The sequence below is a fragment of the Dreissena polymorpha genome, chromosome 2 (assembly GCF_020536995.1).
Source record: "Dreissena polymorpha isolate Duluth1 chromosome 2, UMN_Dpol_1.0, whole genome shotgun sequence".
Lineage (NCBI taxonomy): Eukaryota > Metazoa > Mollusca > Bivalvia > Myida > Dreissenidae > Dreissena > Dreissena polymorpha.
In genome coordinates this window covers 6,453,668-6,476,727 of record NC_068356.1, presented here as the reverse complement: position 1 = coordinate 6,476,727, position 23,060 = coordinate 6,453,668, and the positions used below count along the sequence as shown (strand labels likewise).

At 36.7% G+C, this 23,060-nt stretch overlaps 1 protein-coding gene across 3 annotated transcripts in view; it reads left to right on the top strand.

Moving 5' to 3' along the window:
* The first annotated feature begins 2,238 nt into the window (after window positions 1–2,238).
* The window catches only part of LOC127865675 (AP2-associated protein kinase 1-like), a 40,019-nt gene continuing 19,197 nt past the window's right edge, over window positions 2,239–23,060 (top strand). For all 3 annotated transcript variants that reach the window (XM_052405594.1, XM_052405596.1, XM_052405597.1), the window contains exons 1-11: window positions 2,239–2,525; window positions 7,205–7,323; window positions 10,965–11,070; window positions 16,651–16,790; window positions 17,091–17,212; window positions 17,484–17,565; window positions 18,028–18,160; window positions 19,426–19,529; window positions 20,093–20,172; window positions 20,577–20,737; window positions 22,464–22,699. In XM_052405594.1, coding sequence (XP_052261554.1) covers window positions 2,423–2,525; window positions 7,205–7,323; window positions 10,965–11,070; window positions 16,651–16,790; window positions 17,091–17,212; window positions 17,484–17,565; window positions 18,028–18,160; window positions 19,426–19,529; window positions 20,093–20,172; window positions 20,577–20,737; window positions 22,464–22,699 — 1,386 coding nt within the window. In that variant the 5' untranslated portion in view covers window positions 2,239–2,422. The remainder of the gene's footprint in view (window positions 2,526–7,204; window positions 7,324–10,964; window positions 11,071–16,650; window positions 16,791–17,090; window positions 17,213–17,483; window positions 17,566–18,027; window positions 18,161–19,425; window positions 19,530–20,092; window positions 20,173–20,576; window positions 20,738–22,463; window positions 22,700–23,060) is intronic.

Here is a 23,060-nt window from a genome sequence, read left to right as displayed (position 1 = left end):
GTAAGTGGTGACTTTATACTTTCGTTTGTGTATTCTGTTGACCTTAGCTTGCAATATTCTTTTTTGATCCTCGAATTAAATTGATGTACGAGATCTGACTTTGAGCATCTTAAGTTGAAGATTGCCGTTAAGACGTTACCAGTATCCTTACTACTGGGTTGTGGACAGCAGAACACCGAACGTGCGCCAGATTTGATATTTTGTCAAAAGAAAACACCTTCCTTAACACAAAAACCGTCGTGTATCACGAGTGTGACGCACATTCCTCCATCCTGCGGTCAACCTACGGGCACTCGCGTTTTCGCATTGAAATCGTCTGCAAAAAGCCCGCACAATAAGACCAGAAGACTGTATGCGTTATAAGACTGCGTTTTCATTGCGGCTAAGTTGCGATCAACGCAACGATGCACACACAAAAAACACGTAACTCAGTCGCAAGATGATTGAAGAGATGCACGCGTACGACATTCTCATGTCAATCGCAGGATATGTACATCCAGCTGCGGTCTGCTTAACACGAGAAGTTCGGTGACCCCACTTTACCAATGCGGTGGCCGCAGAACGACCGGAAGACTTTGTACAGCGGTCTCAAACTCGTTCATTCGCATGGTGTGATTTGTGATCAACGGCCATCGAAGTAGTGTGCAAATAAGGCTTCCCAATTGTGCATCAGCCACCCCTTTAAGCTGTCAGTAAACACCACATGTTGCCATCGTCTCTTATATTATCGCGTGGGTGAATTTAAATGACGCCACTGTTCAAAACACGAATCCAAAACCAACTAGTCATAATTGTTACATTTATTTACGTGATGTTTGTTCTTTAAACAATGACAAATAATCGATTTTGTTTGTTGTCTTTATGGCATGGAAAATCCGCTATGTGTTTGTATGTAATGTACGTATTTGCCGAGCAATTCAAATTTTGCATTCCAATATAGCATGTGTACTCGTGTGACTATTTTTACTCCAGTGTTTCGAGATTCGTGTGAATTTGGTTGTGAACGCCAACTCAAAAACATGGATAACCTTCCGAAAAACCGGTTCTCCAATGTAAATATTGTCAATCAGTATTTCATTACGGTGTTTACGGCGATGTAGAGTGTTAAACAGATATGTCTTCTGGAACAAGTCTCCTCGTGATGCATGTTATGCTTTCACGAGCGCCCTTGTAAGCTCCAAAGAGCGCATTTTCCCATAACGCTGTGAGGTGGGGATGGGGGAAGGGTGATTAAAAGATAAAGAATAACTAAAAGAACACAGTATGACACTTGTTCTAGAATACACTTTACTATTTTGGCACTCTATATTTACCCATATAATAGCCCCCCTAGGGGCTATACTAGTATATCCTCAGGCAAATGCACTAGAATTATATAAAGAGCGACAATATTTCTTTAAGGTGTGGTTATATCGAACACTCAAGAAGACGTAAATTTGATGAAATGATTAAAATATAAGGCGCCATGTTCAAAACAGATTAACACGCATTGAATTAAGAAGAATTATTGTTAGCAGAGGTTTGGGTTTGATTAAGTGTACACAAGTAAATTCGCATGAATATCTTTGGGAAAAAGGCCAGCTCCGGGAGTTTATTGGGAGATTGTCTATTTTCACCATTTACACTGTAACACCGTGTTTTTACACGACACTTGTTTGTTTTTTTTTCTTATTAGAGGAGACGTTCCGGTATTGGGAAAAAATGACTGTCAATTTAAAGTTAGTTATTAGAATATAACCGCGCTAAATTCATATAAATTTGCATCAATTACGTGCAGTTGAACAAGCAAAAATATATAATAATTTATTTTTGAGTTAGAAGCTAAAAGTTTGGTTCATAAATAAATTGGACGACAAATTGTAAGTTTTCTGTTATTGGCGATCTGACTGTTCTTAAAACATCGGGTATTCATGACGAAATTATTGTAGATTCATAGATACATCCGGAATTGGAATAGCGGTGGGAAAATAAATATTTGATTTTTCACGTGTATACGTTATGCTTTCATATACGTAAATACTGGTTAACACGTGTTCAAGTGATAATGCATATCCCAAAACACTTTTGTATGCATTAATTATGTTTTAACTCCCATTCTAAAACATGTGCCACAGCTCCCAGGCTTCTTTTCTATTTGGCGATTCCAGAGAAGAATCTGCAATAATATATTTCTAAACTTTGTTCTCTTTTACTGGAATGTATCCTCTATCCGCATTTTGCACTATGTCACGTGACACGAACACATCCGGCAAAAAGACAACTAAAATTGTCATTTCTTTAAGTGTAAAATGTACTCATGACTAAAATTATCTTGATAGAAAGAAGGCATCGTGCAATTTATCTAAAATATCTCATAAAGTCTTTTAAATGAACGAGGAGGAATTTTCAGATTCAGTGAAAGGTCGTTCAAAACACTTAGACAATGAAAAAGTTATTTTCATCCACCGCTCAACAAAACCCTTTGATTGGCAAAGTATTTCAGATAGGAAAGTTTGCCGTGACAGTAGAAGATGTAATTGCACAAGGTTTGTCATTAGCAAGTATAGTCTTCAGATTTTTACCAAAAAGTACACTAAACCTTCATTTATATGTTGTCATGTCTCGTAAGGGGGCGGTTCTTCAGTATTTTGAACTTCAATTTAACACCCAAAATAAATATCCTCTGATTACTGTGTATCGAGCGGTTAAGGAAACAAGTTTAAGAATTTCTGAAAAAATGCCAAAGATGCAGCAATAAAAGATTTGCCTTCAAAGATTTATTTAATTCCTGTTAGATCAGGACCAGACCAGATATCATCCAGATTCCTGAAGGAGATGTTATCGGTCATAGCCCCAGCACTAACCCTCATCTTTCAAGCGTCTCATTATCAGTGCCAAGTCCCTACTGATTGGAAACAAGCCAATGTCACGCCACTTTTCAAGAAAGGAGACAAGACCCAAGCTTCCATTTATCGTCCTGTGTCACTAACCTCAATCTGCTGTAAGACCATGGAACACATTGTTCACAGCCACTGGATGAAGTTCTTGGATGAACACATGCTTCTCTCCGATGCACAGCACGGATTCCGAAAGAGGAGATCATGCGAGTCACAACTCATCAACACAGTACAGGATCTCGCAGCAGGGTTGAGTAACAAGCAACAGATTGACGGGATACTACTTGATTTTTCTAAAGCATTCTACAAGGTGCCTCACCGACGTCTTTCAACAAAGCTGCACCACTACGGTGTGCGCGGCAAGACTCTGGGGTGGATTAACAGCTTCCTATCCGATAGACAACAGCAAGTTGTACTTGACGGAAAGGTATCTGCACCAGCCCCGGTTACATCAGGAGTCCCTCAGGGTACTGTCCTTGGGCCTCTCCTGTTCTTGGTCTACATAAATGACCTCCCAGGTAGAGTCTCATCAACTGTACGCCTCTTTGCCGATGACTGTCTATTATACAGGACCATAAGATCGGCAGATGACACCAAGGCACTTCAAGATGACCTCGACCAGTTACAAGTATGGGAGCGGGAGTGGTAAATGGACTTTAATCCAGACAAGTGCGAAATGATCCGTATTACCAACAAGCGGAACATCACACCTGGCTCATACAACATCCATGGCCAAACACTTAAACAGACAGATAAAGCCAAATACCTTGGTGTGACCATAGACAGTAAACTCACGTGGAACAGCCATATAGACATCACCGCTAAAAAGGCAAACTCAACATCAGCCTTCCTTCGTAGGAATCTGGCAACCTGCCCTACAGACATCAAGGCAAAGGCATACACATCACTTGTAAGACCCCAGCTTGAGTATGCGGCATCTGTTTGGGATCCCAAAACCCGATCCAACATCAACAAATTGGAGTCTAACGAAGAAATGCTTGCTTCTGCACAGGCGACTACCGATACACCAGCAGTGTCACTGCAATGATGGACAAGCTCGGTTGGCCAACGCTTGAATACAGACGACAAGCGGCAAAAGTGGTCATGATGTACAGGATCGTAAACAACCTGGTGGACATCGATTCCAGAAGCATACTCATACCAGCAGGAGTGCACACCAGAGGCCATGCAAACCGCTTCATAGTGCCATTCACGACAGTCAATGACTACCAGTATTCCTTCTTCCCAACTGGAATACGCCTCTGGAATGGTCTCCCAGAACAGGTGGTCATTTCCTCGTCCATAGATGTCTTTAAGACTAGGATGGAGGAGCTGTGCATATAACTCTGGAGCAAAATGTTTTTATCCGGCTTTTAACCATTGTTCTTCCCTTCACACGTGTACATAGTTCACAATTGTGCGACAATGTCCCAGAGGGGCCCAGCACATTAACCGAGAGAGATAGAGATAGATCCAGGACAAAATTGTTCACTTACAGCATGTTTAACAACTAGTTCTTCTTGAATGCTCTGAGCTTTTATGGGTACATAACTACTACATACGTACAGCTCATCGTTCTTCTTGATTAAACTAAATTCGATGTCAAAATAATAAGTCACAAGTTGGCTATAAATTTGCATTCAATAAACCTAAAACAGCGTAACAAACACAATACCTGTTACCATTGATATCAATTTGCATGTTGTTTGAAGATAAATGCTCAAAACTAAAAGTTTATAAAAAAAACTTATCAAATCGTAAGTCGAAGTTTTGAATTGACGATTCGATCTATCTTATGGAGGTTACGGAGAAAGTTGGTGTATTATGTTTGGTTGATTAGACACAAGACCTATCTCGCGGGGATTCAGGAGATAATCGATGCAGAATTTTTGAATTCGGAATTGCGGAATACTGGGCTTTTTCCATTGCAAAAAATAGCTTACATATAATAACCGTTGACATGTTTGCAACTTTGGATTTATATCATTATTATGCGAGCACACCACATCGCGTAAGTTGTTTTAATTTGCGCGTTAGTGATATATATATGATCTGTTCAGTGCTCCAGATAAGGATTTGTGAAATAAGTAACGGCACTGCCACTGACAGAAAGAAAAGTAGTAACGCTTAATATCAATTAGTACCTGTACTACCATATCCAAAAATACAGGTAGTACTGTACTACCCGTGTTCTTGGATATTGAAGGGTGTATAACTGACTTTACAGAAGTGCGTTATAACTCGAAAGAATAACAGCTTCAAAAGACGTCATTTGGTGCGCTATGACTCTTCAAGAAAATCCCCCAGTCATTAAAAAATATATATTGTTTAATTGTTTTAAAACTTTCCCGCATTGATAGTTAAATCCGGACTCGAACAATTCCACAATACATCCGTTTCAACCCGACTCTATTACTGCATACTTACTACTTTTCAAGTTTCTATTTATTACCCGATAATACGTTTATTCCGTTTTTATAAATCACTTTTTGGTAAATATTTACGATAAAAGCTCTCAATTATTTCTTTAACACAAACCTTGCCATTTTTCTATAGTATCAAATAAATTTAAAGTGACTATTTGTCAATTTGATGAAATATTGCCTCTGAACATGCGTTAATCGCCTGACAGGTTGTGTGCCTGTTAAAACGCTCAATACATGCACGCTTTCTATGCAAATCACGCGACGTTGTACATGCTGCATAATTTTCGCGCTCTTTTTAATTGAGAAAAAGATTCAACACAAAATAAATTTGCACTGATAATTTAAAGCAAGAATACAAATGTATTTCAACGTTGCAGTAACATTTACATTCGGAAGTGTGTTTCGGATTAATATACCTTAACATCGACTTACACGAATGGGTTTCGGATTACAAATTTAATTATTCCCATTTGAGATTTCAACAAATATTAACAACTGCGCTATGAATTCAAAGATAATTTGTTAAAACACTTTATGAGTCGAATAAATGTTTTGACGGAATTATGCATGAAATTCACGTTGTCCACAACCACGAGGATTACGGTTGGTTGCCATGATCAGTCTACTAAGTAACTGGCTAAGATTTCTGTGGCAATTACATGTATGTCACGAGTCGTCTGCATGATTTAACTGCAATATTGCCTGCTTACTGCTGTAGTTCATACAAATCGTGCGCTCTCATTGGCCAATATTGATTTTCAAATACAGCGACGCTCTGCCTTTAGGCGGGCTTTAGTTGGGTAAAGCGACAAAGGATCGTTAATCGGCTTTCAAAATTTTCGGAGAAGTTGATATCGCTTTGATCTTAAGCGGCAATAACTGTCAGAATACACTGATCGGAAAAATTTCAGGCGCCCCGCTGTCTTTGATTTCAAATTCAAGCGCCCTGCTGAGGGACCGTTAAATTGCCTGTGGAAAGCACTGCTGTTTGTTTTTATTAATGCCAGAAAATAGTTTATATATCTAATATTACTGATTGAAGTATCGCCCAGATTTTGGGCCGGGGACTTGACATGGAAAGTGCAATAACCAGTTGCAGCTCACAGTGACCCGGAGGGTCAATAGCTGGGAGTTGGATTATTGCAACTAGTTTAACAACGCAAAACATACATTCCTGCAATAACTTCCCACTACACACGTTGTTAACCTGGCATTGAGATGTCACATTATAGAAGCGAGAGTACTCGATTGAAATTAACATGAGTTCAACACGACTTCACCAATTCGATTCCCTGAACATATTTTAACAAATTGAACCTGTATTATTAAACTTCTTTTATAACTAATTAACTTCTATTTACAATTTAACAAGTTTCTGTTTTATCAGTTATTCTTGTTTTGTCCTTGGCTTGGACACGTAAAAGTGCAAGAATTGCAAAAACACAAGCCTTCCCCATTTCTTCAAACAAATTTTGGCAAATACGTTACTATTAAAAGATTGAATTAAATTAGCATCAAATCGGGATGGGGTATACCCACTGAACTTGTGTATGTCGTTATACATGTATCACCTATTTTCACAATGTGCACGCAGTTCTATGCTAGACAGTTTCATGCAACATTTTCTGAGAATTTAAGAAATAGTAAAAAAATATTTTTACAATAAATCAAAAACATGAAAGTGTTGTTATTACACTTGTGCAGTTGTCTGCCTCACTTTGCAATTTATGTGGAAGTTTAATGAAGAGAACCAAAAACATTTCATTGAAAGGGGATAAATTTAGATTATTTCATTTGAATTGCAAATCAGGAGATGCTCGATATAAGCGAATCTTACAATCCTGAAATAGTCACAACTGTAAACCTACTAAGATAAAAAAATAATTTTAATGTTTATTCCAGGTGGTTTTGCGGTTGTGTTTCTTGTGAAGGCTGGTAATGGTATGCGATATGCTCTTAAACGAATGTTTGTGAATAACGAACAGGACCTTGCTGTGTGTAAGAAGGAGATCCACATTGCTGTAAGTCGACATTTTTATGCATATATTGTAATGTTTATCGGTGATGTATAGAATAAAAGTTTAACACAGTGCAGGTCTAAAGTGATGTAATTTTAGTTAGAACAGAAGTCTACTACATGTAGCTGTGTCTGGCAAATATCAAAATGTTCAATTGGTAGCCCAACATTTTCAGTGACTGTTAATGACGTATTTTATAATTTTGAGACATTAACAAAATATTATTCAGTTATTCAACAATAATTTTTAGGGCAATACAAATGATTATCATTACATGTAATGTGAATAAAAATTTTTTATCTGAAGATAAATGAACACATCACATGACTACAGTTTAGAATAGTTAAGAAACATAAGTGTATGGAGAATTGTTACTTGTACCAGTCAAATTAGCGGCGTTTTCCTGGAAATTGGGGAAGTAATTGTTACCCAGCCAGAAAAATCCCCAACCACAATGGGAATTGAACCTAGGACCTCCCTGTTCCAAATGAGACAGACACTCTACAGCGTCACTATAAAAGCTAGCTCATATACTATATATAGCAAGGCCTTATACCGAACCCTGCTACACCCCCCCCCATCCATTAGGAAAATTCTTCCATGAATTTCTCCATGCCACAACATCTGAGGGATGATACACATTGTGGATTTTTTACGTATGGCGCCAATGTAACCCAGCCAGAAAATTCCCTGAACACCATGGGGATCTAACCTGGGACCTCTCGGTTCCAAATCAGACAGAAACTACCGCATTGCTATAAAAGCTAGCTCATATAGCAAGGCAGTTTAAGTTCTCCTTATACCTAACCCTGCTACATTATTATCCCCCGCCAGAGGCGGAGGGATATTGATTTGGCATTGTCCGTCCGTCTGTCTTTCCGTCCAACCATCCGTCCGTCCGGCACTTTTGTGGCTGGAGCAATATCTTGGAAGTGCTTTGGCGGATTTCATTGAAACTTGGTATGAATAAGAGGATGATGCACCCCAAATGGCAATGTAAACCATCTGTAAATAACGGAGTTATGGCCCTTTGTATCTTGAAAAAATGCTTTTTTTGTGTCCGGAGCCATATCTTCGAAGTGCTTTGGTGGATTTCATTGAAACTTGGTATGAGAATATATGAATAAGAGGATGATGCACGCCAAATGGCATTGTACACCATCGGATAATAACGAAGTTATGGCCCTTTGTAGCTTGAACAAATGCTTTTTTGAGTGTCAAATATAACACTTTTGTGTCCAGAAGCATATTGGCGGGGGATATCAATTCAACTAATTTGCTTGTTAATTATATTGAAAACTTAATATATCATGTACAAATAATAAATTGCATATTAAAATCAAAGGGGTGAGTGATTCCTGCCAAATCCTGTTTCTATCAACACTTAACATTGAGTTTATTAAACCAAACACTCTTTAACTGAAGCCATGCTTGAAATTATCATCTGTCTAAATGGGGACTCTGAGCTTCATGTTCGGTAGGATAACCTGCCTCTTAATGAACCAGGTTTGCATCAGTAGACGTGATCATCGATGAAACTTGGCTATAATCATCATCTGACAACTATGTACTGGACTCAGCATTTGATACATAATCCCCAATTTTAAAAGTAAGAATTGTATAAATGTGTGAATGATAATCAGTAGCAGTAACTTGGATAACCCAGTGTCACTATCAATGGATAGTTTCAGTGGCATTGTGGCAGTTTGTTGGCTTTGCTATATATACCACACTAAGTCCTTATAGTGTACTCCTCCACAAAATAATAATGGCCAGAAAAAGGTTACAGGTACTTACATGTACTTACATGTAGGAGACTAAAGATTCTAACCTGGTGTAATCCTCATCGAAATTGTGCATTTCATGCTTAATGATGTTGACATTTATTTCCACAAGTATAGTGGTTCAATAAATTATTATTTATTTAAATATCTAAAACTGTAAATGCTTTGTTGCATTAATCTAATAACCATTATTAAATTTGTAATCCACTTTTCAATGTTAATGTTAATGCCATTTTATCAAATTCTTTTATCCAAGCTTCATATAAATAGTACACATGTCATGTATTTTTCATGTTTATTTTGTTCCTGATAAAACGTCAAATCACCACATGGAAAGCATAGGTGTATTGTATTGTTTGTATAAAAACTAAGTATTTTTTGTGAATTCGGAATATTTTTTTTTGAAATTGGGAAAAATGCTCTCATTAGGAATGGTGCAGATTTACGGTACCAACTTTACTGGTATATATGGAAACGAACTAATGACCAAACAGTGACACACAACACAAGTGCACAAGACAAGACACACCCACTTTGCTTTTAATTGAATATGTTAAGATGTTTTTATGCTCCCCCAAAATTTATTTTGGGGGGAGCATATAGTCACCGCTTCGTCTGTCCGTCCGTGCACAATTTTTTTCCGGGCTATTTCTCAGCAACTAATGACCGGAATTCAATGAAAATTTATGGGAAGCTTCACTACCAAGAGGAGATGTGCATATTTTCAGCGGGTTCTGGTCAGATGATTTATCACAGAGTTATGGCCCTTTGAAATTTTCCATTAACTGTACATATAGTGCAATTCTTGTCCTGGCTATTTCTCAGCAACTAATGACCGGAATTCAATGAAACTTTATGGGAAGCTTCACTACCAAGAGGAGATGTGCATATTATAAGCTGGTTCTGGTCGGATGATTTTTCACAGAGTTATGGCCTTTTGAAATTTTCCATTAACTGTACATATAGTGCAATTCTTGTCAGGGCTATTTCTCTGCAATTAATGACCGGAATTCAATGAAACTTTATGGGAAGCTTCACTACCAAGAAGAGATGTGCATATTATCAGTTGGTTCTGGTCTGATGATTTTTTCACTGAGTTATTGCCCTTTTAAATTTTCTATAAATTTTTTTATTGTCCCCCAAACTACTGTGCCCTCAAGACGTTTCCTTTTATCTGAATATATAGTGCAATATTGTGAAAAAAAAACCTTTGGGGAGCATCTCCCGTCTGCGACGGTTTCTTGTTTTTTATGCCCCCGGATCGAAAGATTGGGGGCATATTGTTTTTGTCCTGTCTGTCTGTCATTCATTGTGTGTGTCCCAAAACTTTAACCTTGGTTAAAGTTTTGCGATAACTTTTGCAATATTTAAGATAGCAACTTGATATTTGGCATGCATGTGTATCTCATGGAGCTGCACATTTTGAGTGGTGAAAGGTCAAGGTCATACTTCAAGGTCATAGGTCAAATATATGTCTTCAAAGCGGCGCAAAGGTGGCATTGTGTTTCTGACAAACACAACTCTTGTCTAACTTAAAGAAAAAAAAAAATTGAAACACAATTTCCTCTGAAAAGCTAAAACATTAATTATGTGTAAGAAACTTGTGGCTTCGAAAGGATTTCCAAGATTTTATTGAACTGTTTATTTTATTAATACAAAAAAGATTTGAATGTTTTAATGTTATAAAACGTTTCTGGTAACTTCTTAGACTGAATGAACTGTGCCTTTCCTATAATCATAATAATGCATAATTGAAATCCCTCTGAACCGAATAAACACACAAACATTAATTGTTTCTATTGTTTACAAAATTGTGTAAGATTTTAAGTGGTAACTAAGGAGTGTCCTAATTTTTTTCAGAGAACGTTAAGTGGTCACAAGAACATCATCAAGTTTGTAGAGTCATCTGTGACAGTAGCTCCCAACAAGGTCTTTGAAGTGCTCATCCTTATGCAGTACTGTAGAGGTAGGCATTTGATTTGCTATGTGTGGTTTGTTTGAGTGCGCATTTAGGATTACATGGGTGAAATTTGTCAAGCATGCATCAGAATTTATGGTTTTTCAAGGATAGGTCATTTTTCTGAACTGTGTAAAATTAATCCTATGAGATTTCTCGGGGTTGGTTGTCTGGGACCTACTAAGTGTTGTTGTTTGTCAAGATTTTCTACTTTTAGCCATGAGATTGTGGGGAGTTATAAGATCAGGGTTGTTTATTGACTTTTTATGCCCCCGGATCGAAAGATCAGGGTAATATTGTTTTTGGCCTGTCTGTCTGTCATTCATTCATTGTGTGTGTCCCAAAACTTTAACCTTGGTTAAAGTTTTGAAATAACTTTTGCATTATTGAAGATAGCAATTTGATATTTGGCATGCATGTGCAGTCAAATCCAAACTAGGCAAATTTTTACAGGACAGTAGGTCCTGTTAAATGGTTAAAAATACAGGACCTCCTCTTTTTTTACAGGACCTACTGGCGACAGAATATAATAGTGAAATAACTCGGTATCATTGCTGGGATCAAGGTGTTTATGATATAAAATGATAAATGATTAAAAAGCTATTAATTTCAAGGTCACACATTTGTATCTGATGTTATAAATAATAATACATGCCACACATCGTGCTAGTCTTGTTAAGTTAAAACATTTTTTTTTTTAATGTTCAAAGAATGTTAACAGTAAATATAAACAGGAATCTCTCATTTGTAATATCTTAAGAACATTTTCCAACCAAAGTAGCTGATACTTGTTTACCTAAGCTATGCTAAGCGCGCATGTAGATATGAGTCTGGTCAATACGACTTAAACCGACAACGGCCTCAATAAATGAGAACCAGCCTTTTTCACGCATGGACATTGACAGCCAGACAATCGGTCCTGTTTATTTGACCAACAGGCCGGACCTTACAAAATTTTACAGGACATGACCGTCGGTCCGGCCATGTTTGGCTGAGACTGCATGTGTATCTCATGGAGCTGCACATTTTAAGTGGTGAAAGGTAAAGGTCATCCTTCAAGATCAAGGGTCAAATATATGGCTTTAAAGAGGCTTAATAGGAGGCATTGTGTTTCTGACAAACACATCTCTTGTTTGTAATATTTTTACTACAAATAGCTGAATAAGCTTTAGACTACAATCATTCTAAAGTTTTCAAAGCAATTATGAATGCAGCGTATCTGCAAATGTTCTGAAGAACACTGTAGTCAAGCTGCTTATGGTGATCTGGATATATCGGTCACGATGGTTGATTCAATGAGCGTTGGTGATAAAGTATGTTGAGCTTGTGTGGACTGAAACTTCATCATTCATCAATGTTTAAAAAAGCTTAACACGCATTTTATTTATGGGAAGACATGCTTGTAAACATGCCCATCTCCCAGGCTCAAATTTCAAGTTGACACTTAGGTCAAAATTCTAATGTTGGCTTAATAAAGCAAGGTCGAATTTGGGCATGATACAGTTGGTCTAGACGGAAAATTTGCTGATCTGAATAACTCATCACTTACCAAAAAATTTTAACATGTCAGAGTCAGTATGTTGTGAGCAATATCTGTATCCCGAGCTCAAAAAACAGGATCTTGCTGGAAGATAAGAGCTCAAAATATGGGATTATAGTTGTTTCAATCTGAATGGCGCTGCACCATTCCGCCTACATGTATCTTAAGTGCCACTTTGCCCTTTACAAAAGCAAAAGCAGCCACACGACCTTAGCAATAACATCTTAATTGTCTCATAAACTTTTGTCTGGTAAAAACATGCCTTTTATACTCCTACCTATACAGGACCCTCAATCCATTTTAGGGGTTGCGGGTCGCTACCCTCATGAAGGGGAATTTTCGCGGCCTTTCGCTTTTGGAAAAAAAAATCTTACTTTCTCATTATTTATTGTACATGTTTACACTATATTCATTTCATTTTTCATAGTTTAATATGTTTGACAAGATTAAATTGAAATAGAATTGAGATATAATAATCATCAATTTTTTTTTTTTTTTTTTTTTTATTTCAGGGGGAATTTTTCCCCCCTAAAAGGGGAAAAAAGTATACTTTTCAGGTGGGGGAATGCGGCAGAAATTCGGCCACAGATTTGATAGATTGAGGGCCCTGTCCTGGAAAAATCACTACATCATATATCTTAGTGTATATGAGAAAGCTTAGAAGTGCTGTTGAGTGATAGATTTTTAGCTCCAGTACATGTACATGCAAGGCCATGATAAAAAACTAACAGTTTCAAAGCCTATATGAGTCATCCAGTGAATCTTTAATTAGTGTTTGTACATAATGTATTTATCCTGTACATTTTGTATGTTGGTTAACACAGCTGTTACCCCATCAGATGACTGACAGTTTTTACTTTCTGCTTGTGATTGTGACTTCATTAGACACAATTTATGACTTTGAGCTAGAGAAGGACACATTATTCAAAGGTTTGCTTTTTTGCTGCAACAAAATCTGAATAAATAGCCAGATTCTTCTTTTTTGTTAAAAACAGCAAAATTAATGTTCAACAATTTGTTTTCAGAGCTTTGGGACTTTGCAATAATAAAACTTACAATGCGGAAAAAAAAAGAAATTTTAAACATAAACACTGAGATTGGTGTCTAATTTTGTTAGTTTTAAGAGTTTCCTGTATATGATCATTTTGATTAAAAAGTGTTTATTGGTTATCTTGCAAGTTAATCTTGAACAATAAATAAACCTATTCAGAATTGAGAATGGGTTTGTTTACCATACCTGATTATGTTCTTATTAAATCACTGTGGTTATGTTTAAATATTTGCCACCAGAAACTGTAAAAATGTGCTTCATTTGCAAAAATTGCCAGAAAGAAATTGTTTAGTCAATCCCAGTTTTGGTCTCAAGGCAATTTATATGCATATTTGTAGATTGGCACGCTTTACTTACAAATGCTAACTTAGTGGGTCAATAGGTGTTTGAATGAGCCACATTCTTGGGAAAACTAGGCTTATTGCATGTGCATAAAGTATCATCCAATATTAGCCTTGGCAGTTCTTTAAAGCAAACATTTAATGAAAGCAGTAAGTGTCCCTGATTAGCCTGTGCATACTGCATTTTAACAAGCATTGGAAAGTGCTGGATGTAGCCTATCATGGGAAACAGTTGCCAGTCGGTTTGTTTGCAAGATGAAATGTAGGTTAATATAATGTTTGAGTGGAACTACACTGTAACTCCAATATAGCGCGGTCAATGGGGTCCAAGCCGCGAAATAGCGTTATAAAGGATCCGCGTTATAGGTTTTGAGCTCCTTACTGCAGGGCGCTATAAAAAAAACAGGTATAGAATAGCCTATAATATAGGTCATGTATATTGCCATGATGTGTTGACGCAAATACATGCATATAAACCGAATCGTATCGATAACAGTTTACATACCGCTTTTCTTATGTGCACATTTATCCGATAATCCAATAAAATTGCAACATCACATAAAAAGAATAATCTTGAACATTAATGACGATATATGTTTAAGAAATTCGTAAACAGAACCGTACACATATATGCCATTTTCAGAAGTGTTCAGAGTACAGTGCATTATGGGGCAGAGCTTTCATTGGACGAGCGACTTTAAATTTAGATTGAATGCAATACGACTCATGTACAAAAAATTGTTTTAGTGCGTCATACGCATGCAAAAAACTTGTTTCCCGGGGACTTTCTGATACCGCGCAAAAATGAAAGTGAAACTCTGTTAACAATTACCGGTACACTGCGTTCGCATGTAAATAAATTGTCTGCATTATTTAATTTCTTATACACAAACTGAAAGATTAAATGACATAATACTAGAATGATAATGAAATGACAGAAAAAGTTGTTTTATACAGTGGGCAGTATATTTCACAGCTGCTCATTTAATATAGTCAAACTGCAACCATATCAAAGTAAGAATGTTTCAATTGTTTTGAATTACTTTAATTGTATAACTACCCCGCTTGCACTTAACTTATGGAAATTATCTCACTGAACCGCTCTGATGAGGAATACATGTAATAAACACTGACACGCGAGTTTTTCACACCTTTATTGACATTACACAACAGATTAACACCAATTAGCTGTCGGTGTTGTTTAACCTCGAGGCGATTAATATAATCGGTTCAACGGACGGTTGAATAAAGCAATCAACATGTGATTGCCGCCATCTTTGAATTGTCTGAAAATACATGAAGTTGCATATTACGGATTTGAATCAGAAATCAAATGGAAGGTTGGAGAAAAAATGGGATCCAAGCACCCTCCACGTAATATTGGATTCAGCGTTATAACGGAGCGCGTTATATTGGAGTTACAGTGTATATATATTGTACATATCTCTGTAATGACTACGTATATTAAGTTGAAAATTTACACATGTTTTGGGGGTCATGATTTATAAAGCATTTAAAACATTTTTGAAAGGCCTATCATGGGAACCAGTTGCCATTTGCATATGTCCCAGTGACATCTTGTTGATAGTCAGCATACACATTTAACATTCCAGTCCCTTCTGATGTTTCTGTTCATTGAGATTAACATGCATGCATAAAGATTTGACATTTTCAATGTGCTGACAATGCTTGTACTTGGGACAATAAACAGGTTTGTTGAAAGGCATGCTTTTATACTTGTAAATGCAGGAATAATGAGATATGAATATCAAATTAAATAATATTTAATTTGGGAGTTCAATTGTGTGATAAATGCAATATAACCCATTTAATAAAAACATGCTGTAATTGATGCATTGACAGTTTTAAGTAATTTACTGTATTTTTAATTGAGCACAATAAGCTCATTTCATTATTGCCTTTTGTTCCACGTGTGTTTTTGCTTGTCAACATTTTAACCTTTTTAACTCGTTGGAGGCAACATAAATTGCCAGATCTTATGAAACCTGTTCTGATTATTTGTCCAAATAAAATCTTTGCTGAGTTTAAATTTGGCTAACCTTGTGTTTAAACATTTGACACAGGGAGTAGGTCAAATTGAATAAAAAAATGTTTCGAACACACTTGAGGTGCCTGTAATCTGTAGGAAACTAGGTCAGAACATTTTCCAAACAAAATATCATATTTAATATATAAGTTTTAATATGGTGTTAGAAACAAGGTCACAAGGTCAAATTAAAGAAAAAGCTTTCTTAAACTGTAGAAGCTACATTTATGTAGTGAATCCGTGGTCTAGTGGTAACACACTGGCTTCACAATCCAGAGATCGCTGGTTCGATCCCCCGCTGCACCTAACCTACTAACTCGTCTTTCGCATGAAACCGAGGTGCAGTGTACTAGGTGCTATACACCAGGCACTAAAAGACCCAGGGTCACCTCTGGAACGGGGTGTCTCCTGTATCTTGCACTATCCCCCGTAACCAACTAACACGTCTTTCTGGGGGCGATGGCCATATGGGAGACAATCCGGGTGCACTCGATAAAAAACAAAACAACAACAGCTACATTTATTGCCAAGTCTTTATGAAACTTGGTCAGAACATTTGTCTGTCCAAGGGGTATTAGTGACTTGTGTGACAAGGTCTAGAATGTTTTAGGCTCTGTGATACAGCTGCTGAATGACCGTATAGGTCAGGGTCTGGCTGAGAGGGAGGTGCTGAGGATATTCTGTGATGTCTGTGAGGCAGTGTCCAGGCTCCACCATTGTCAAACACCAATCATACACAGGGACCTTAAGGTAGGGAACCAGCTGTCGTCATGTGATGGTGATGGTGATAATCATGATGATGATGATGATTTTTATGTAAATTTATTTAATCAAATATGATCTGATGAAGCAAAAATGACCACAAACTGAATATAATATTTAGCAATAAAATCAATTATAGCAAAAAATGATAGAAGCAAAAACTGACCCTGGAAGATTAGAAAAAAGTTTAGGGTTGCCACAACAAATAAGGCATGATTGGGTTAGTTGAGACTTTTCCTTCTTATTAGATGAACATATTTAGTAACATTTTTACCCTTTTTCTGACAGTTGGAGAACGTTCTCATATCTGAGGAGGGCAATTATGTCCTCTGTGACTTTGGTAGTGCCACAGCTCGAGTGTTGGACAAGGATCAGCATGATATCAAACAGATCGAGGAAGAGATACAGAAGTAAGGAACATAGTTATACAAACAATTTAACACCTCTCTTGAAAAAAAGACGGGCTTAATGCATGTTGGTAATGTATTATTCCAGATTAGCTTGTGCAGTCCACTATTCGGGGACAATACTGTCCACCTTGACTGGATTTTTGTTGAGATGATACTGTATTTAAATAAAAATTGTGCCATAGGTAAAATGGTTATATGCCTATGTTAAGCTAGAAATTGGTTTATTAGACGTGCATGTAAAGTTATTTTACTGACTGTGGGATGTTTTCAGGTATACCACCATATCATACCGGTCACCAGAGATGATAGACCTGTATGGGGGCAAGGCAATCACCACCAAGGCAGATATATGGGTAAGCAGGCAATGTCCAGTGTGCTTAAGGATTATATTATCGAAATGAGAGTATTCTACTTTTTTTTACAGTTTCTCATATTATTCGTTTGTTATGAGCCATTTGTTAATAGAGGCATTATTTGTGTAACATGAGCACAAAAATCGAGTAAATTAGTTTTTTGAACATATTTCAAAATTGTAAGACTTGCAATAAAAATTAAGCAATGAATGGTGAAGCGTCTGTAGATGGAACTGTGCAAACTGATCCGCAAATAAAATACTTGATAAAGTAAAAGAGAAAAAAGTTGTACACATTTATTAAGACCTGATTATTTTAACAAAAGATAAATTTAAATCATTACTTTACTCTAAATCTGGACTGGTCATTTTGATAAATATTTTATTTAACAGTTAAGGAAAAAAATATCAAGTTAGCACATCAACACATGCTAAAGTGTTCTCCATATGGTGTCTATTTTAGGCACTTGGATGTCTCCTGTATCGATTGTGCTTCTTGACTTTGCCATTTGGAGAAAGCTCACTGGCTATTCAGAGTGGCAAGTTTACGATACCGGACGACTCTCGATTCTCCAGACACATCCATGTACTTATTGGTATGTACAAAATGAACGTGTCATGGTTGATATAAAACATAAAATTCTTTAGTAAAATTTTAAAGCACTTGGTTTGTTATTGTGACACACATGCGATCTGTCATTGGATAAATACAAATGGGAAGAATTCTGATTAAATTTAATGTTCTGAAAATGGGTCATTAATTTTTGGGGACATTCTGGGATTCTGAAATCATAGAAGTATTAAACATTATTATTTTGGCTCAAAAAGAGGGTGTCTGGAAAGAAAAGTTATCACAGTAACTAGCAATTTTATTTGCAGATAATTTCACATACTATATTCTCTTGCTTACAACAAAAAAACACTTGCATTTTGAATTTATTTGTGAATTCTCTTGAAAACCACAAAAGAAAGCATTGAGCATCTCATGTTGTGAGACTTATCATTCTCACCTTTATTTTGAAAGAAGTGCCTGGAAAACATGTAATAACAAGCTAAACGTAAGAAGATATGTAGTGACAAACAACTTAAATGGACCTTTTCACAGATCTTGGCATGTGTTGAAGTTTGTCATTAAATGCTTTATATTGATTATTAAATGTAAACATTGGATCTAAAAAGCTTCAGTAAAAAGAATAAAATTAAAGAAAGAACAAAAAGTAACCCTCAACTGGGCTTAAACCACTAACCCCTAAAATAAAAGTCTAAAGCTTAGACCACTCGGTTATCCATGCTCAAACAGTGAGTGATGTAATTTATACTTTCTGTAAGCAACCCTTGTAGTGTCACAAAATATATAGACAACTACAGAACTCTCCAAATTATTCAATCGTTTTTTGTTGCAAGGCTTTATAAATTTCAGGATTTTAAATCCTCAAAAGATACATATAATGGATATCTTAGAGCATGGTAAATGTTTAGTATGACAGTTTCCTCGCAAATATCATAACTACAACAAAAATTTGGGCATCTGAAAAAAAAAATTCAATTTGGTAAATTTACCAAAATGTTAAAAGGTCCTTATAATGATGCCATTTTTCTGTGAGTGTTTATGCATTTTACAGTGTGGAAATGTAGCTAAATTTATCCGACTGGGTGTTGTTTCATTAGTGAAGACATATGTAATAATTGAAATAAGTATTAATTACTGTCTGTGTGTCAATTAATGTTACATGTAAGTGGTATTGGCGATAAGTATTTATTATTGTCTGTGGATCAATGATTGTTAAGTGGTATTAGCAATTAGTATTTATTGCTGTCTGTGGATCAAAGGATGTTAAGGGTATTGGTACTTCTATTTCAGGCTACATGTTGACAGAAGATCCTGAAAAGAGGCCTGATATCTTCCAGGTCTCCTACCTTGCCTTCAAAATGGCCCACAAGAACACTCCAGTCCCAAACATGAATGTAAGAACAGCCACTAAACAAGTGTAAGGAAATAAGAATAAAAGCAGGCCAAACAATATTTCAGTCCCAAACATAAATTAAAGTAGGCCAAAAAAACACCCAAACATAATCATAAGTAGGCATGCACACAAACTTCCTTCCAAACATCAATGTAAGTAGGCCACAAAAGGAAACTGAAATAAAAAAGATAATGGTAATTAGGCATGCAAAGCATGTCAATCCCAAATATGTCGGCCCTCAAAAACACTACAGTCCCAAACTTAAATGTAAGTAGGCCAACAAAAACATTCCAGTTCCAAACATGAATGTAAGTTGGCTAAATAAATCAGCCCCAATCACGAATGTCTTTATATACTCCAGTCATTAACATGAAATTGATATTATGCAAAAACCTTTCTTCAATTTGTCAGTTTAATTTAACTGCCTTTAGACATAGACATAATATTCTCTGTGTCCCTCAAGTTGATATTGTAACAAATGTGCATCAGTTGTATTTCAAACCACAATTGGTGTCAATCTGCTTGTTGATGTTGTTCTACATGTTACATATTTATCCATTGCAGAGTTCATCCGTTCCTGACTTCAGTCAGCTGCCGTTGCCTCCTACAGAGAGTGAGGCTAGAGAGGTGAAGAACACTGCCAGGTAACCAGCCAGCACACCTCGCTCTGGGAAAATTAGGCTTAATGCATGTGCATAAAGTGTCGCCACAGATTAGGGACGACCCTTAACACTTCGATGGATTTTTTGTTTAAAGGAAGTCTCAACTTCAGGATAATCCAGTCTAGGCAGAAAAAGTCGTGCTTGGCTCAAGATTGGGACTATGAAAAATGGTCACATTTTTCTCTATATAAAGATTTCATGTTATAACAGTTAAAAAAATGTTCATACACTTAATTGTTATAAGTTAAGAGAACTCATTATTTAAGTTCACTAAAACTTGAGTTTGTTCAGAAAATATTTATAAAAAAATAAAAATAAATAAAACTTAAATTTGTGATTCTGGATAATTTTCGTTACAATTTAAAATTCCCCTTTTTTAATCACAGGTCTGCCCCAGTCGCCCCCAGTGAGGGGAGCACCTCAGTTGCCCCTCGACAGAGACCCAAGGCTCAGCAGGGGGCAGTGGTGGCCAGCGCTGGACTCACACCGCCTGTGCAGACCACCATCGCCCCGAGACAGAGACCCCAGCCAGGCTCAAATAACCGAGGTGAGATTAGCTGCCATTGAGGTATTCATTTGGAGGGCATAGTTAGCTGAAATGATGTTGTCTGTAGTTGGCTTACATGCATGTCTAGTATGGGATTTCATGATTTATAATAATTACCCCTCCCCTCTTTCTTGTAATAATATAACAAAGCATATTGTGCAACCACAAATGACGTCTGTTTTTCCTAAGACATAAGTTTATCTGCAGGCGTTCTACCACGCGTTGTAACGTTCAAAACTTCAGGCTTTTGAAATATGAAATTGTGCATGGGCAATACTTGTTCATAAGGCTGGATTTTCCAATAACTTTTCAAAAGTGATCAGTATGATGGGAGTAAGTGTTGGGCGGAAGAACAAGGTCCCTACAATGTTGCTTACATATCAAGGTCAATAGTCAGTTTTTAGTACTTCAATGAACTTTCTAAGGTATTTTCAATGATGATCTACATTGTTTGACATGAAAATCAGTTCCCTAGGCCCTCAGGTCAAAGTCAAAATTCTAGGACCAAGGTCAACTTGAGGAAATAAGTACTTAACCATTTGTCCAGATTAAAAATTTCTCCATTTAAGTAATAAGCCTGATGAGACAAAGTGTCTTATCCAAAAACCAGGTGATATGCTTAAGGTTAGCGTGACCATTCAAGGTCGAAGGTAAAACCATAGTATTAAGCAAAGTACGGATTTTAAAATAACATTAATATATTTATAGTTAAAACCAAGTTCCTGTGTTGAAGTGGAGGGCACAATTTAATTTTAAAGGAAAAATAGGAAAAATCGAGTTTTTAACCAGGTTTTCCGAATGCGGGCGGGCTGGCTGGCTGGCGGGCTGGCTGGCTGGCGGGCTGGCGGAATAAGCTTGTCCGGGCCATAACTATGTCGTTCATTGTCAGATTTTAAAATCATTTGGCACATTTGTTCACCATCATTGGACGGTGTGTCGCGCGAAATAATTACGTCGATATCTCCAAGGTCAAGGTCACACTTTGAGTTCAAAGGTCAAAAATGGCCATAAATGAGCTTGTCCGAGCCATAACTATGTCGTTCATCGTCAGATTTTAAAATCATTTGGCACATTTGTTCACCATCATTGGACGGTGTGTCGCGCGAAATAATTACGTCGATATCTCCAAGGTCAAGGTCACACTTTGAGTTCAAAGGTCAAAAATGGCCATAAATGAGCTTGTCCTGGCCATAACTATGTCATTCATTGTGAGATTTTAAAATCATTTGGCACATTTGTTCACCATCATGGGACGGTGTGTTCCACGAAAGAATCACGTCAATATCTCCAATGTCAAGGTCGCCACGACTAAAAATAGATTTAAAAAAACAAAAAAACTTACAAAGGGGGTTAATTTTTTTTGGTCATTTCAAAAGTTCAGTTTGAGTTTTCTCCCTTTATCAGATTTTTTTTTCACAATGAAAACCTGGTTTTGTGACAATTTTGTCCCTTGTTTTATGATGGACTGATCTTTGTGACCATGGCACTGTTGTTGTGACCATAGACTGCATGTGTAAAACAAACTCATACCTGCTCTGTATGTCTGTCCGTCCGTCTTTCTGTCCATCTGTCAGATAAAAATGTAGTTTCTGCTTTAATTAAAAAGTACTTAAGTGTCATATCCTGCTATTTACACAAAGGATTATAGCCATAGACTGCGTGTAATTTTTCTTTTTTAAGGAAAATACATCGACACATTTTGTTTTTACTTTGTATGTTTCTTTAGATCCAGCTCCGCAGCAGACACAACAACAACTTATGCAGCAACAGCAGCAGCAACAACAACTTCTTCTTCAGCAGCAGCAACAACAACAACAACTATTGCTGCAGCAACAGCAGCTGCAACAAAAGAAACTTCAGCAACAACAACCCCAGCAACCAGTGTTTGCACAACAGCCTGTTCCTAGCCATGCACAGGCTTTGCCCATGGCCAGTGTGACCATGCCATCTCCCCAAACACAGGTTGGCAAATACTAGACATATATCAATGCAAAGATTAGAATATTGTTTTTGTGGGAATATATTTGAGAAATCATAGTTATCAATTGTCTACTATGTTTGTAAATCTCTGTATAAGCCAAATTGTTAATTATTATTAATGCCAATGGAATGCTTAACATGCCAAATACATCACATGTAAATAATTTCAATGGAATTTCCAAATAGTTTGCATCTAAATAAAATAATGTCAATGACATTTTGAATCGTAATATCCACTATCCTAATTAACTTTTATCAAGTAACATGTAATTTGAAAATTCAAAATAGGACGTTCTTTTACAGTAAATCATTTATGAAAATGGACCATTAAACATAAATAGAT